Here is a 15,762-nt window from a genome sequence, read left to right as displayed (position 1 = left end):
TGTTTTCATTTTTTTATGCAGAAGTAGCGCAAAAAGTAGCGAAGTAGCGAGTAGCGAACAGGAGTAGCGTAGCGAGCTACTTTTTGGTAAATGTAGCTGTAGCTGTAGCGAAGCTACATTTTGGAAGAGCAGCTGTAGCTGTAGCGAAGCTACTTTTAAAATGTAGCGTTCCGATCACTGGTATATGGAATACGCTTAGGCCTGTATACGGCACAAATACCGAGACGTTCCTTTTTTATTTCAACCGTAGCTGCAAGGTACTCAACGTCAAACTCTCCTTCGATTTCGAAAGACAACGGATGCAGTTTTAGTCCTTCCCGTGCGTATATGCAGACACCCCCACCCATGCTGTAATGGCGATCAGAGCGTATTAAGTCATAACCTGGAATTTTCAATGCATTATCCGTTATATTGCAAGTTAACCACGTTTCTGTTATAACAAGAATGTCAATCTGTTTCTCTGTAATTTCGATGCATATTTCCTGAAGTTTGGGGAATAAATTAATAAACTTTTCTTGTCAAGTAATTTAAAATAATGCAACAAATGTTAATGGAATAAAAATAGTTTGTTTACTTTAGAGCAACAAAATGACTAATACACGTGTTGTAAAATACAACAACATTTCAAGAAAGGTATATTTTGTTAGAAAATTATGTAATCATTATGTAGTTTTTATTATCTCAATATTTTCTTAATAATAATAATAATAATAAAGTGCATTTTTCTTCCAAAATCTCTTCAGATATCTTGCTCTGACTATTGAATGCACCCAGCAATGTCTTGATGTGTTTCTTGAAAAAGTACCTGTTTTCCTTATGAAATTTCTTCATTAACATCTTATCTTTGAGGAATGAGTAAAATTTCCATTTTTTTTTATTATACACATGTATACCAATTGAATCAGAACTATTTACAGTAAAATGGTGGATCAGTTTTACAAGCACATGTAAATTTACTGAAATTCAAAGCACAAATACCGACACATATCTTCCAGACCTGTCACTAACCCAAGGGTAGACAGTAGTGAAGTTCAAGACACATACCATTCCAGATGTAGGGACAAATCACGAGATCTGAAAACATGGTACAAACAGCAGATTTATTACACTGTCAGATGCACACATCATGCCACCCATAAAATCAGCATTTGCATCAGCCTGCCACTCTTCCATTGCAAAGAAAATGGGACACAGGAGAAACACTGCAAAGAGGAACAAGTGACCTTGATTGGGCCAACCTCAGAGTCTGCCATTTGTAAAAAGCAATTGAAAAATGTTTGTTCTTTGTAACCGTCACATGTCCCAAACTTTGCAGCGTGCCTTCACCAGGTGGCAGAGATACAAGGTGCTACTCTTGCCAAAAGCTCTGCAAACGTACATGCAAGATAAAATAAATAATGAAAATTAGACACCCTCTACCCTTCGACTTGAAATACAACTCTAATTCATTAAGTCTCATGTTAAATTATGTAAGAAAATTTTCTTTTAAATTATTTGCTTGTTGTTGAAGGACATTGGAAATTAGTATTTGGTTTGATTCTGATTTCTAAAAAGGCCTATTCCAATGGAGCAAACAAAAAGACCAGTTGGAAAGAACCTATATGGAAAGGAATTTGGAAATACGAAATATTCATTCAGTAAAAATTATATATACACTCATGTGCATAAGTTAGGGATAATTCGGTGAAGGGTATTTATCACAGGGGGAAATGGAGAACCACTCATATATGGTTTGGTTTGGTTTGATTTGGTGTTTTAAGTCCACTTTATGCACAGTATGGCTAATCGGGACTGGACCTACAGTTTAAAGTGGGATCCGAACCACTTGCGCCTCCACCGGGTATCGAACCCGGGACCCCTTGATTACAAGGCAATGACGCTACCACTGCGCCATGGGGGAGGCCCCACCACATATATGGATTGCAGGTTGAATTGCAAATGGTATCAGACTGAAAACAGTGTGAGAAAAGGTACAGAGTGGGCAACAGGGACGAAAATGCAAAGGGGTGTGAAAATCAGGAAATGTACCCATGTGTTAGTCCAGGAAACAGGGTGTGGCACAGGGACATCAATAGTGTGTGTGATCTCCCCGCACTGCAAGACATGCACCCCAATGCGCGTGCATGCTGAGGATGAGGTTATCAAGAAGTGGCTGGGGTATGTCTTGCCATTCTTGGGTCAGTGCCTCCCTGAGTTCGAGAATGGATATTGGAGCCATTTGGCGATGCGCAATTCACTTGCCAAGCATGTCTCATGCATGCTCTATTGGGTTGAAGTCTGGTGAGCGACTAGGCCAATCGAATCATCTGGTGTCTTGAGTCTCAAAGATACACATCCACTATGCCAGCTCGATGGGGACGAGCATTAACATCCATCAGGATGAATTCAAGGGCCACTGCACTCTGAAACAGATGAACATACTGGTCCAGGATGTCATCCCGATACCCCGGACCTGTGATGATACCCCGTGGGAAGACATGCAGGTGCGTGCGAGACCCCAGGATGATCCCACGCAACACCATGATTCCGCCACCCATGTAATGGTCCAGTTCAGTAATGTTAGCTGGACGGAACCGTTTTCCGGATTCTCTCCAGATGAAGACACGTCGTGAATCACTGGTAAGACAGAACCTGGATTCATCTGTGAACAAGACATGACCTCATTGCTCCTGGGTCTATGTGTGATGTTCCCTGGACCAATTCAAAAGGGCTCCTCTTTGCACTGGGTTCAATGGAACACACCTTGCTGGTCTTCTGGCATACAGGTGTTCCTCAGCTAACCGTCTGTACATTGTAAACCTTGAAACGGTGGTCCCTGTAGCAGCTGCAAGAGCTAAGCGACATCCAGTTCACCTGACACTTCCATATGCGTCTCACGATTCTTCCACGCATGAAATCATCCATATGGTGTCTCTGCGCCATTCTCCTACACGTGCACTGACAATCTGGCTAACAACACTGCTGTGTGTATGCTGTCTGTGATGTATCGAACACAACTACTGGCATGTTGAAACCGCGCATGGCACATACCTGACTGCAATGGGTGAATACAGTGCCACCAAGCTGTAACTTCATGAATCACGTATGGTACACAGTTAAGGCCTCGTATTCAGAAATACTATGTGCATTTACCACTGTCTCGCAACATGTCTTCTATGTAATTTCACATTATTCTTAAGATTTGCCTGAAATATATATTTAGTGCCTTCTACAGAAAGACCATGTTTCCTTTTGGGAAAGTAGAGCAGATTATTATTAGGAATACCAGAATATTTGAAATTACTTTGTTTCTGAGATATTATTTTTACTTGGTATTAATCGTTGATTCTTCTTTATGTCTTGGTTCCTAACTGGATATGCATTGAGAAAAGTAGTGTAGAAAGTAACTTAAAGCTGAACAAGTTATTTGTGCACTTTTTCTGAAATATTCTGTTGATAAATTGCCATTAATGACGTATATCTTCTTCCAGGTTACCACTGGATGATACATTGATTAGAAGTGCCTTTCATCAGAAATACGTGGATACTGATATACATTCATATCACTCAAGGACTTTTTCTGTCTCAAATAAGAACTTCAGATGCAGATCACCACAAATAAGTTCTTCTTCATGCAGTTCAATGCTTCCAACCACAAGCTGTTCCAGCTCAAAGAATAAAGAACATGCTTTAGAATCGACAGGAAGGAAAGAATTTAGAAAGTCTTCAAACTCGGAGGGTTGTGCTATTTGCAATGATGGTAGTGATTTGTTTCATCACAAATGTGAACTTGTGTTTCATACGCAAACTGATACTAGTCGAAGGTATTTTGCTTGTTCCACTTGTTACAAATTATTTTCTCAGAAGGAGACTCTTACAACACATTCAAGAATTGATCCAATTTGTTCTACATCCAACAAATCATGTATAGAGTTGGAAAATGTTGCAGAACTTGCAAGAATTCAGAGTATTCAACGGTCTTTTGTGTGTTCAAAGTGTAGCAAATCATTTGCAGAGAGGAAATTTCTTGTAAGACATTTAAGTATTCATACGGAAGAGAAGTTATATGTGTGTCCAACATGTAACAAGTCGTTTGCACGGAAAGAATATCTTAGAAAACATTCAAGAATGCATAATGCAGAGAAGCCCCATGTATGTTCAACATGTAACAAACCATTTGCACATAAATATGATCTTGGTAAACATTTAAGAATACATACTGGCGAGAAGCCATTTGTGTGTCCAACATGTAACAAATCATTTGCACTTAACCCAGATCTTAGTAAGCATTTAAGAATTCATACTGGGGAGAAGTCATATGTGTGTTCAACATGTAACAAATCATTTTCACGTAAGCATGATCTTGGTAAACATATAAGAATACATACTGGGGAGAAGCCATATTTCTGTTCAACATGTAACAAATCATTTGCACGCAAGGAAGTTCTTACAAAACATTCAGTAATTCATATTGGAGAGAAGGACCTTGTTTTCAAATAAATCATTTGAAGAGATGGCCCAAATCATTTGCATGAAAACGTATCTTCGAAAAAATTCAAGAATTCATAATCTTCAATCGTAATGGAAGGAAAAGAGAGCAAAACAGAGAGGCTATGGGAGCAACTAGAAAATAATGGGTACGAAAAGGAAGACAGATTTGATGTAAACAGAAGAAGAAAGAAGATAAAGAAACAGGAGAGGGGAAGAGATAGACAAAGAGAGGTGGTTTGGTATAAGGAGTATGGAGAAAGCCACAGAGAAGATAAGCAAAGTACTTAGAAAGGCGGGCATAAAAACATACAGAAAGGGAGGCTGCAGTATTTTAAGGATAGCGAACAAGACGAAGGAAGAAAGCAGAGAGGAGGAAGAGGAAAGGATAATATGTAAGGGTCAGTACAAGGAATGTGAATGTGTGTACATAGGGGAAGCAAAAGAGAGACTGAAGGACAGGTTGAAGCAACATAAGGATGACGTAAGATTAAAGAGGGAGAAAAATGCTATATTCAAGCACACAAAAGAAACAGGACATGACATGAAAAGGGAGAAGGCTAGGAGGATATAGAGGGAGAAGAGAGGAATAGTGAGCAAGTAGAAAGAGGCCAATAAAATAGAGAAAAAAGAACAAGAAATAATGATCTGGAATAGGGGCTGAAAATTAACGAAGAATGGGAAGGAGTGCTAGAAAGAGTGGAAAGGATAGAGAAAGGAACAAGGAAAGAAGAAGGAAGAAAGAATAGAGGAGGGAAGGAGTGCAGGAGATAAGGAATCTGTCTTTGTCCGGAAGTGGAGGAATTGATAAGGCACAGACTCTCACAAGGTATTTGTCAATCATCTGTCAGGTAGTGTCAGTTACCTGTCAGGAGATTCCACACTCAGGAATTCCTGACAGGAAATGTCCTAAGATAAGGACTGGTGCTTTCGTGTTCTTTTGTGTATGGACTCTGTACTGGGAGTGTGTCTTCACCTTCGAGGACAAGCACCATCTCCAAATTCGGGGCACAGCCATGGGTACCAGAATGGCTCCATCCTATGCCAACCTGTTCATGGGCAAAGTTGAAAAAGAATTCCTGGAGACCCAATCCCTCAAACCTCTCCTCTGGCTCCATTTCATCGATGACATCTTCATTCTTTGGACACATGGAGAACCTTCCCTGACCACCTTCCTAGACAAACTTAACCACTTCAGCTCCATCAATTTCACCTGGACTCACTCCACCAACCAAATCACCTTCCTGGATGTGGATGTGCACATGAAGGAAGGACATTTGGAAACCTCCATCCACATCAAACCTACCAACCATATGCAATACCTACACTTCTTCAGCTCCCATCCGTTCCACACCAAGAAAGCCATCCCATTCTCCCTGGTCCTCAGAGGTCAATGAGTTAACACCTCAGCCACCTCCCGACAGAACTATAACCTCCGCTTACACCAAGCTTTGACCAACTGTGGATATCCTTCCACCCTGGTTACCAAACAAATATCCCGAGCTGCTTCATACACTCCCACCAAGAAACCTGCCACCAATCCCTCTGAACTTGTCACCCAATATCACCCCCACCTCAACAAAATCAGACACACACTACGTACCCTCCTTCCCATCCTGCACAGTGATCCTGACACCAGAAATATCTGCCCCGACAAGCCCAGAGTTGTTTTCAAACGCCCTCCCAATCTCCAAAACATCCTGATCCACCACAATCCACCTACTCACAATCAACTCGCACCCACCCACAAATGCAACCGCCCAAGATGCAAAACCTGCCCCATATTTGTCACTTCCCGCACCCTCCAGATCCACACTGCCACTGGCAAATTCACCCTCTTCCCCAAAGGAACCTGCTACAGATCTAACCTAATTTATATTCTCACCTGCAACGTCTGCGGGAGCTTCTACCTGGGGGAAACATCCACAGCCCTGAACCTCCGCATCAACAACCACCGCTCCTCAACCCAAAAACTGGACTTGGCTGTTGCCATTCACACCAATCACCACAATATTATATTTTAATGACTGCTTCCAGGTAGTGATCGTCCACTCCTATCCCCAATCCACCAACACCTCAATACGTAGAAGATGGGAGAGGGCCTACATATCAACCATGAATGCAACCACACCCCCATGCCTGAACATGGCCACCCAGTGTTTCCTCTCTCCTCTTTCACTTTATATACCACGTGAGGCACCTAAAAGTACCACCTGAAATAGCGTAGAAACCAGAAACAGTAGCGATGTGAGGTTTGCGGGAAACAATAATATCAAATGGGGCTCGTAAATCGGAGGTATGGGGTGGGTCAAAAAATATCGACAAATGGGGCATCTGGAGCAAAGTCATATTTTTTTTAAAACGGAATGATATACAATAACATGCATAATATAAAAGAGCACACGCAGAGAAACACAACGCCGTTGGTCTCATGCATCTACTGCACATAGGAACGAAGATATGGCCATGTGAAAATATGTAAACAAACTACCAAGTGGCCCACTTGACCGTCAGTACCACGGCATGTAAGAATTCTCAGGTGCCTGACAGAACTGCCTTTACGCAGAGCAAGTTTTGATAGCAGGTCCACGAGATCGTGTTAGTTCATAGCAAGCAGTCGTAGTGGTAAGAGCGAAGATTATGGTGTTCACAAACATAGAAAAAGCGGACATGATCCTGATTTATGGGGAATGCCGAAAGAATGCCTCAGAAGCCTACCGTGTGTACGCAGAGAGATATCCGGACAGACGACAGCCATCTCGACGTCTGTTTGGTAAGTTATTTATTAAATTAAGAGACACCGGAAGTGTAACACCACGAGCACGTGTGCGGAACAAGCCAACTACAGGTGACGCAGGTGCAACAAATGTTCTCGCCGCTGTTGCTGTGAATCCGCACGTTAGCTCCCGTGAAATTGCCAGGGATACTGGGATGAGTCAGCGAAGTGTATTGCACATTCTGCACACACACAAGTTTCACCCATATCATATCTCCCTCCATCAGGAACTTCACGGGAATGATTTTGTGGACCGTGTTCGGTTTTGCACATGGATGTTACGACACGACACACCCGATTTGTCACGTATCCTCTTCACTGACGAGGCAACTTTTACCAATCATGAAAATGTCAACCTAAGGAACATGCACTATTGGTCGGTGACAAATCCACATTGGCTTCGCCAAGTGGAACGCCAGCGCCCATGGAGTGTGAACATGTGGTGTGGTATAGTGGGTGAACATCTCATTGGCCCTTTTTTTATACAAGGGACACTGAATGCTGACCTATACATACAGTTTTTACAACATGAACTGCCTGTACTATTGGAGGACATACTACTTCAGACAAGGAGGGAAATGTGGTACAAACATGACGGGTGCCCAGCTCACAGTGCAAGACGTGCTACAGCATGTGTGGAAAATACATTTATTTATTTATTTATTTATTTACTCAGAGTTTCAGATACAGTCTTATTTGGCCATTTTACACTGAAACAACATAAAGTAGAAACAAAAAATAACAAAAGATAAAAACAATAACAAGATGGGATAGATTTACATGTTCTTCGTCAGTAATATACAAGAATTACGTTCTGGAAGGAATATATCTACATTCAGGGGAAGTTTGTTGTAGGTTTCTGGGAGCCTGTAAAACAAGGAGCGTTGTAGAAGGGATAGCCTAGTGGTTGGGTTGTGGAAGAGTTGCAGGGTGCACGTTAGCTTTTTGGGGTACCCTAAGTGTGAATTCACTGATTAGGAGATCTGTTCTGATTTTGCCATTTCTTATTTTGTATAAAAATTTCATGTCAGCTAGATCATGACGAAAGGATGGAGTGTGAATATTCAGAGCAGCCATGGTGTCTGATTTGGATACATGTCGAAAGAAATGTATTCTATGGCAAACAATTGCAAGAAAGAAACTTAACAGAATCTATTCTGGTGAGATTGGTTTTTGAAGCCATTGCCCAAATTGGGGAACAGTATTCAAGGATGGGCGAGATGAAAGATTTAAAAAATAAAGCAAGAGATGATGGGTTTTGAATTTCGCTAAATCTGTATAGAAGACCGAGAAGGCGCATGGCTTTTTTAGTGGTAGCAATAATATGATAATTAAAAGTGAGTTTTTCATCCATGATAATATTTAGGTCCTTTTGGGTGGAAACGTTTTGGATTGGTTTGTTTTCAATAGTATAAGTAGACACCACTTTGTTCTTTTTTAGGGAATAAGTAAGATTGGACATGGAGGGCCTGTCAAATAGCCGGCTCGTTCCCCAGATTTGTCACCATTAGACTTTTTCCTGTGGGGAAAGCTGAAGGACATTGTCTATCGGGATGTGCCAACAACTCCAGAGGATATGCAACACCGCATTACTGCGGCCTGTAGGGACATTCCCTACGAGATGCTACATTCTGTGCAACGATCTTTGCGTGGGCACCTCGTTGCCTGTATCGCAGCTGACGGCCACCACTTTGAACACACACTTTGACAGGTTTTCGCTTCTTACGCAGTGGTTCTTCGACATACTGTCTTGGTCATTTTCATTATGCTGTAACACTGTCAAATACATGGTGCTGACGATGTCTACTGTATTTTTTCTTCCTTTAACACGTTCTGTCATCATCTTGTCCAATGGCTTCCGACATCTCATACTTGTACATGCCGTGGTACTGACGGTCAAGTGGGCCACTTGTTAGTTTGTTTACATATTTTCACATGGCCATATCTTCTTTCCTATGTGCAGTAGATGCATGAGACCAACAGCGTTGTGTTTCTCTGCGTGTGCTCTTTTATATTATGCATGTTATTGTATATCGTTCCATTTAAAAAAATATCACTTTGCTCCAGATGCCCCATTTGTCGATATTTTTCGACCCACCCCATACCTCCGATTTACGAGCCCCATTTGATATTATTGTTTCCCGCAAACCTCACATCGCTACTGTTTCTGGTTTCTTCGCTATTTCAGGTGGTACTTTTAGGTGCCTCACGCGGTATATATATAAGATGATGGTTGTATCTTTCATCAATTTATTGTGAATATTCGTCTGAAGAACATCCTGTTAGGGGGTGGAAACATTACGTTTTTTATGTATATTTTTTATACCATAAAAGTTTGCCTTGGTTGGCATTTTAATGTTTTATTTTAACAAACATTTAAGAATTCATAATGGAAAGAAGCCCTGTTTGTTCAATGTGTAACAAATCACTTTCATGTAACCAAGTTCTTAGAAAACATTCAGGAATTCATAATGTTGAACTTGTAATAAATTATTTACATAGATGGCACATGGTATGTGAAATTTAAGAATTCATAGTGGAGAAAACCCCTATGTGCATTCAAGATGTAACAAATAATTTACATGCAAAATATTATTATTTGATATTCAAGAATTCTTTTCTGTGTCCTACATGCAACAGATCATGTAGAGATATGTAATATATTAAGAAACATTAAAACATTCATAATGTTGTAGTGCCTTTTGTATGTTCAATGTGTACCAAATCAGTTATACTGAAAAAATTTACTGAGAAGTCATTAGAGAATTCAATAGAGAAAGAACCTGTTTCTGTTTCTCACATTTCTTCAAAGATATGTGACAACTTTGTGAAATTTTTCTAAATGCTCAAATCATTAATGTGGCGTTATACATTTTTAGTGTCAGTTGAGAGTAGCCAACTTTATGACAAACCATTCTGCTTGAAGAGAAACACTGTACTGAGAGATTTGCGTTCTTTCACAAAAATTAGGTTGAAAAACTATAAATCATCATTACAGGGTTATTGCAAATGATCTTCCTGATTTCAGACACATGTAAATCACAGTTAATGAAATCAGATACTAAAAGGTTATGTCAATGTAAGGAGTAACTCATAAAGTTTTATTTCATTACCTGGCAAGTGATCAATGTAACTAGACACACATCTAGCCTGTAATCGAGTTCCTGCCAAACACTCTGTAGCACATCATGATCGATTTCCGCAATGGAATCTGTGATGTGTGCTTGCAGATCAAGCATGGTCTGTGAAAGTGGTGGCTGGTAGACTCTTATCTTTAACAAACCACCACAGGAAGAAATTGATCGTGATATGCTGCAGTATGTTTGGCAGGATCTCAACTATAGGTTAGATGTGTGTCGAGTTACCAAAGGTGCTCACATTTAACACTTGTGAGGTAATGAAATAAATCGTTATGAGTTACTCTTTACGTCAATATAACCTTTTGTATCTGTGTTTCTTTAAACGTGATTTACATGTTAATATAATGAAGCCTTATTTCCATATTAAAAACACCAAAGTTACTGACCATGGCAGTTTAGTATGATTTATAAACACTTTAGATGTAACGTTTCTACCCTCTGTCAGGGTCTTCCTCAATTTAGTTCTTCATCTGAGTAAGACCCTGATAGAGGGTAGAAACGTTACATGTAAAGTGTTTTTAAATCTTAATAAACTGCCTTGGTTTAGTGTTTTTTTATTTATGTGTGTCTGAAATTGGGAAGATCATTTCTAATAACCCTGTATGTAGAAAATCTAAAAGCAAAGAACCAAGGAAAACTTGAGGGAAAATTTAGAATTTTGCATTTTCAAATTTAATGTGGATACATTTTTGTGACGTTTGAAAGACTGGAGTAGGTGATGACAAAAAATGCAGTCACAACAGAAATTGGGGCTACATATTTACAAATAGTTAATGAAATTGAATTTCTAATCCTCTGCAAAATATTGAACAATACCCAAGGTTACATGTTTTTTTTTTTCCCAGTGTGCAGCAAAGATTTGATGGGAATATAAGTAAGTGGCTGTGGTCAGAAGTATTGCTACTGTAGCTAGCTACAAAATTTGTAGCAGTAGCCTTAAAAAAAAAGCCTCATTTGTGCCACCCCAGGAACAAATCCTGTGGATATCCATGGGGTAAGAGGCAGGTAAATGTCATTAATTACTGTGCAAAAAATCTTGCAGTGCAAAAACGAGCGATCCATTTTCCACTACAATGACAAAGCAATCAATGGTTCAGCATTGATCAGTGTTAGCATATAGGATCTCGCCAGAAATAAATTATTGTTACAAGAATGATAGACATACACTTTCCGGAATTACAATTATTTTCAATATAATATTTGTTCAGAAATTTTAAAATTGCAATATGTTTAGAACAATCGAGTTTACACATCAGTTCCTCAATATATTTTATGATATTGTAAAAAGTATGTACAAGTTATTGACTTTTCTCCAGAAACAATAATTTTCTTTAGTTAATATACAGTTTCCAAATGTATGTATTTCTTCTACTTTTACATTGCTTTTCTATAACTTTTGCTAATTATGGCAATGAGGATGAATGGTTTATTTTGTTATTCTCTTATCTAGAGTCACTTTCTGCCACTTTTGGCTAATTGTGAGAATGAGGAAGAATGGTGATGATGAGCAGTGTGGGAAATGGAGGAACAGGAGGATCCATCCTCCCAACTAGGCATCCTTCTTAGTTTTCGTTTTGAGTAGGGCTGAGTCGATGTATCGGTGGCGGTACCAAATATTTTCAGTGGCTAGAGGAGCAGGCAAGGGCAACAGCTCGTCTCAACATTTGTCCTTTTTAAGAGTTTGTTCACCCTTCCTTGTAACAGATTGGGAGACCAGCTCGGGAAGTTCCATAGATTTGCCTAGAAACACTGGATAAAACCCCACCCTCATGGTAACCAAATTGCAAGATCAAAGGCATGGGTAAGTGAAAGCTGAGCCCAAACAAGAGCATGAAGGCATGTAACTGCTTAACTCTGTTGGAAATAAACCATTCATTGCCAATTCTTTCTTGAAGATCGTGGTCATAAGATAGGTGGATGTTTTTAACCCCCCACTGCACTAATGGTAGGTCAGGTAGTTGCGGAGTTCTTGGAAAAGAGGGATGAAGGTCACTGTGAAATTAGCTTTGTTTTATCTACGTTCAAGCGGGAAGGGAAATCAGCAATTTATACTTATCCTCTTCACTTCTGTCTTTCGTGTGACTGCATGTATCAGCCAATGAGGGTTATTTATTTCCACTGAAAGCTGGCCCTTGTGATGGAGTGGTTAGCACATCGTGCTACAATGCCAGGATTCGAATCCCAGCCTGGACATGGAGTGTCCATTCATCAATTTCATCACATCATCACTCATCCCCATCTTCGCAAATTAGCCAAAATGGCACAAAAAGTGAAGTAAAATAAAGCAATTCAATCAATCAATAAATTATTTCTGCTGAGATTAGTTTGGTACTACGGAAGATAAGCTAATCGGGACTGGACCTGCATTTTAAAGTGGGACTTGAACCACTATGTGCCTCCACTGAGTACATAAAATATTTATCAGGAACTTTACTTTTCATCTAATTGACGTACCATCATTCTTTTTGTTATTCAATAAATATTAAATTGTTACTTCTTTGACATTAATTTTCTTGCCAGGATAGTTGTTTTTACACAAATTTTTAGTGGTCTTAACTACATGTAAGCTAGATGATGAATATTTGCTGTTTTATCTCTGATTTTGTAGCGTCTTTTTACTATTTATGTAATAACTCCCATCCTGCTTGCTCTTCTAATGCAAGTGCAGTACAAAACAGGCATGCTTTCTTTTTTATGTGACTTCGTTTAAAAATAGCAGCAATTTTTTTCATGACTTCCGGTATTTTTATCATTTCCAGACAGTTGCCATAAATTATGTTACTCTGTTATTCAGCTAAGAAAAATTATAGAAAGCTGTGGTGAAAATACATTCAATACATTTTATGTCCTGTATTTTTTCTGTCTTTATTGCAAGTGTCCATGATTTAGGACCAAAAGTGATGTTTTCATTCAACAAAAATCAAAGTTTTATGTTTTTGTTAGCACTAAAGTACTATAATGTCAGAGCTATAGTGGATGGCAGGCAAGACGGGTTGACTAATGTTGGACCACATGTTTGAATTATAAAATGAAATCCGATATGATTTTTGTCACCACAAAAAGTTTTGTTGGTTCTTTGTTAATGTAAAAAAAAAATATATATATATATAATTGAAAACTCAAAACACACGCTTAATATTTGGAATATATTGTGATGTTTGAAAAAAAGAACTATTGCCCCATCTTATTTCTTCTACATACTGAATTGTAGAATTGTGTAAACTTACTCAAACAATCTAGTTTCACACACACCACAAACATGAACAGCATCTTTGTCTCCGCTTGATACACCTGCACAGGAATTATGTGCCCATCGTGCATGAACACAACACCTGATCCAACCTTCATCAGTCAACACTTTCACTGGGCTGTTTATGTGCTGAATATGGGGACTGTGCCTTCTCAGCAGGTGTGGGCACATGTGTTGTCGAAGGCTGAGCATAAAGCGTTGAAGCTGTTTCTGTTGTGGCAGCATTGGGAGGGAGCTTAATGCTGAATGTCGAGTGTTGCAGAAGGCAAGAAGTCTGCTTCACTAAACACATTACTGTCAATTTGGGTAGTACCCCGTTATGCCCCAACATCATATTATCAGGTTACACGATCATAACACGAAATGTGTGAATTTAAAATAACTACATAACCTGTTTTATGATACCCGACAAGCATGCTGGACAGATAATATAGGCATGCGTTCACTATAATAACACCATTGTTAACTTACAGCAGCAAATAGTTTGCCAAGTTATCGCAAAAAAAAGTTCGTGCATTCCGTTCTTCCTGGAACACCGTCTCGAACTGAGACCAGAGGCTGTCAAGACAAAAAGACCCCTACCTCTATGTGCTGATGAAGTTCCAAAAAACATCAGATGAAGTGCCACTTGTTAAGCAAAAACACCCTTACTTACCCTGCTACCCCAGCTTGTCCCACCTTCTCCTATGTATTTTTTTTAGAAGTAAGATATAAATTCAACGTTATTGCAGATATGTTTTGAATGTTACTGGCATTGTCTTTTATTTATAGCCCTTTGAAAATGCTATTACTATCCATTATGAATGAGAAGATGTGTAGAGATCTCTTTATTTGTAACTACTGAATATGAAACTTAAATTTTTTTTATAGTAATCTTTGTCCTGTAAATATGAAATATTTATTAGTTCCTCCACCAGAGATATCAAGGTTAAAAATTCTGAAAAATTGAAGAAGGATCCTCTTCAGAGGTTTGTTATATACGTATATAGATATAGGTAAAAGCAAGGAGGGCCAAAAGTGCTAAATAAAAATTGAAGGAGGAGAAAGGAAACACTCACCAGACAGTGAAAAAAAATTCGAATTTTTGCTAGCTTAATTGTAGCATCTTCAGAGTAAGAAGAAAGAGATGGAACCGGAAGTTGGAGCCCAGCAGAGTTGCCAGGTCCCGATTGAAGAGGAAGTGGTGCGTAGAATGGAAAAAACACTGTTTCGTCACCAGGCTCGTCGTAAACTGTGAGTGGGTGAGATGGGTTGGGAGGGAAGGTCGGATGAGGTGGGGAAGTTACTGGGTGGCCTTGTTCAGGCCAGGTGGAGTGGTTGCACTCATGGCTGATACATAGGCCCTCTCCCATCCTTTGCGAATAGAGATGTTGGCTGGTTGGGGTAAGAAATGGATGATTGCTACCCGGAAGCAGATGTTTAAAAGGATATTGTGGTTGTTGGTATGGATGGCGACTGGGAAGTCCAGGTTGTGGTTGGAGCAGCGGTGGTTATTGTTATTGATGCAGAGGTTGAGGGCAGTTGAGGTTTCCCCCAGGTAAAAATCACCACAGATGTTGCAGGTGAGGATGTAGATCAGGTTTGAGGCGTGGCAGGTTCCTTTGGGGTGGAGAGTGAATTTACCACTGGTCGTGTGCACCTGGAGGGTGTGAGAGGTAATGAGGATGGGGCATGTTTTGCACCTAGGACAGTTGCATTTATGGGCAGGGGAGTGTTGGTTGTGTGGTGAAGGAGTGTTGTGGACCGGGATGTTTTGGAGGTTGGGGGAGGGGGGGGTCATTTGAAAACCACTCTGGGCTTGTCGGGAAATATGTTTTTGGTTTCAGGATCACTGTGGAGAATGGGGAGAAGAGAGTGTAGTGTGTGCCTGATTTTGTTGAGGTGGGGATGAGTGCAGGTGGGTTGGTGGCAGCAGGTTTCTTGGTGGTAGTGGTGTGTGAGGCAACTCGCAATATTTGTTTGGTGACCAGGGCTTGATGTAGGCGAAGGTTATAATTCTGGCGGGAGGTGGGTGAAGTTTTGAGGTGCTGTCCCCTGAGGGCCAGGGAGAATGGAATGGCTTTTTTTGGTGTGTAACGGGTGGGAGCTGGAGAAGTGTAGGTATTGCATGTGGTTGGTAGGTTTTATGT

The 15,762-nt window shown here is 40.0% G+C and overlaps 1 protein-coding gene across 2 annotated transcripts in view; it reads left to right on the top strand.

Moving 5' to 3' along the window:
• The window catches only part of LOC146001742 (uncharacterized), a 95,523-nt gene extending 91,038 nt beyond the window's left edge, over nucleotides 1–4,485 (top strand). Inside the window, exon 3 of one of the 2 annotated variants that reach the window (XM_083139450.1) lies at nucleotides 3,471–4,485. In XM_083139450.1, coding sequence (XP_082995576.1) covers nucleotides 3,471–4,479 — 1,009 coding nt within the window. In that variant the 3' untranslated portion in view covers nucleotides 4,480–4,485. The remainder of the gene's footprint in view (nucleotides 1–3,470) is intronic. The other variant, XM_083139451.1, reaches the window with a different exon arrangement.
• Nucleotides 4,486–15,762: the final 11,277 nt, after the last annotated feature.

Source organism: Lepisma saccharinum, chromosome 17 (assembly GCF_977018435.1).
Source record: "Lepisma saccharinum chromosome 17, izLepSacc3.1, whole genome shotgun sequence".
Classification (NCBI taxonomy): Eukaryota; Metazoa; Arthropoda; class Insecta; order Zygentoma; family Lepismatidae; genus Lepisma; species Lepisma saccharinum.
This window is presented reverse-complemented; position numbering and strand designations above follow the sequence as displayed.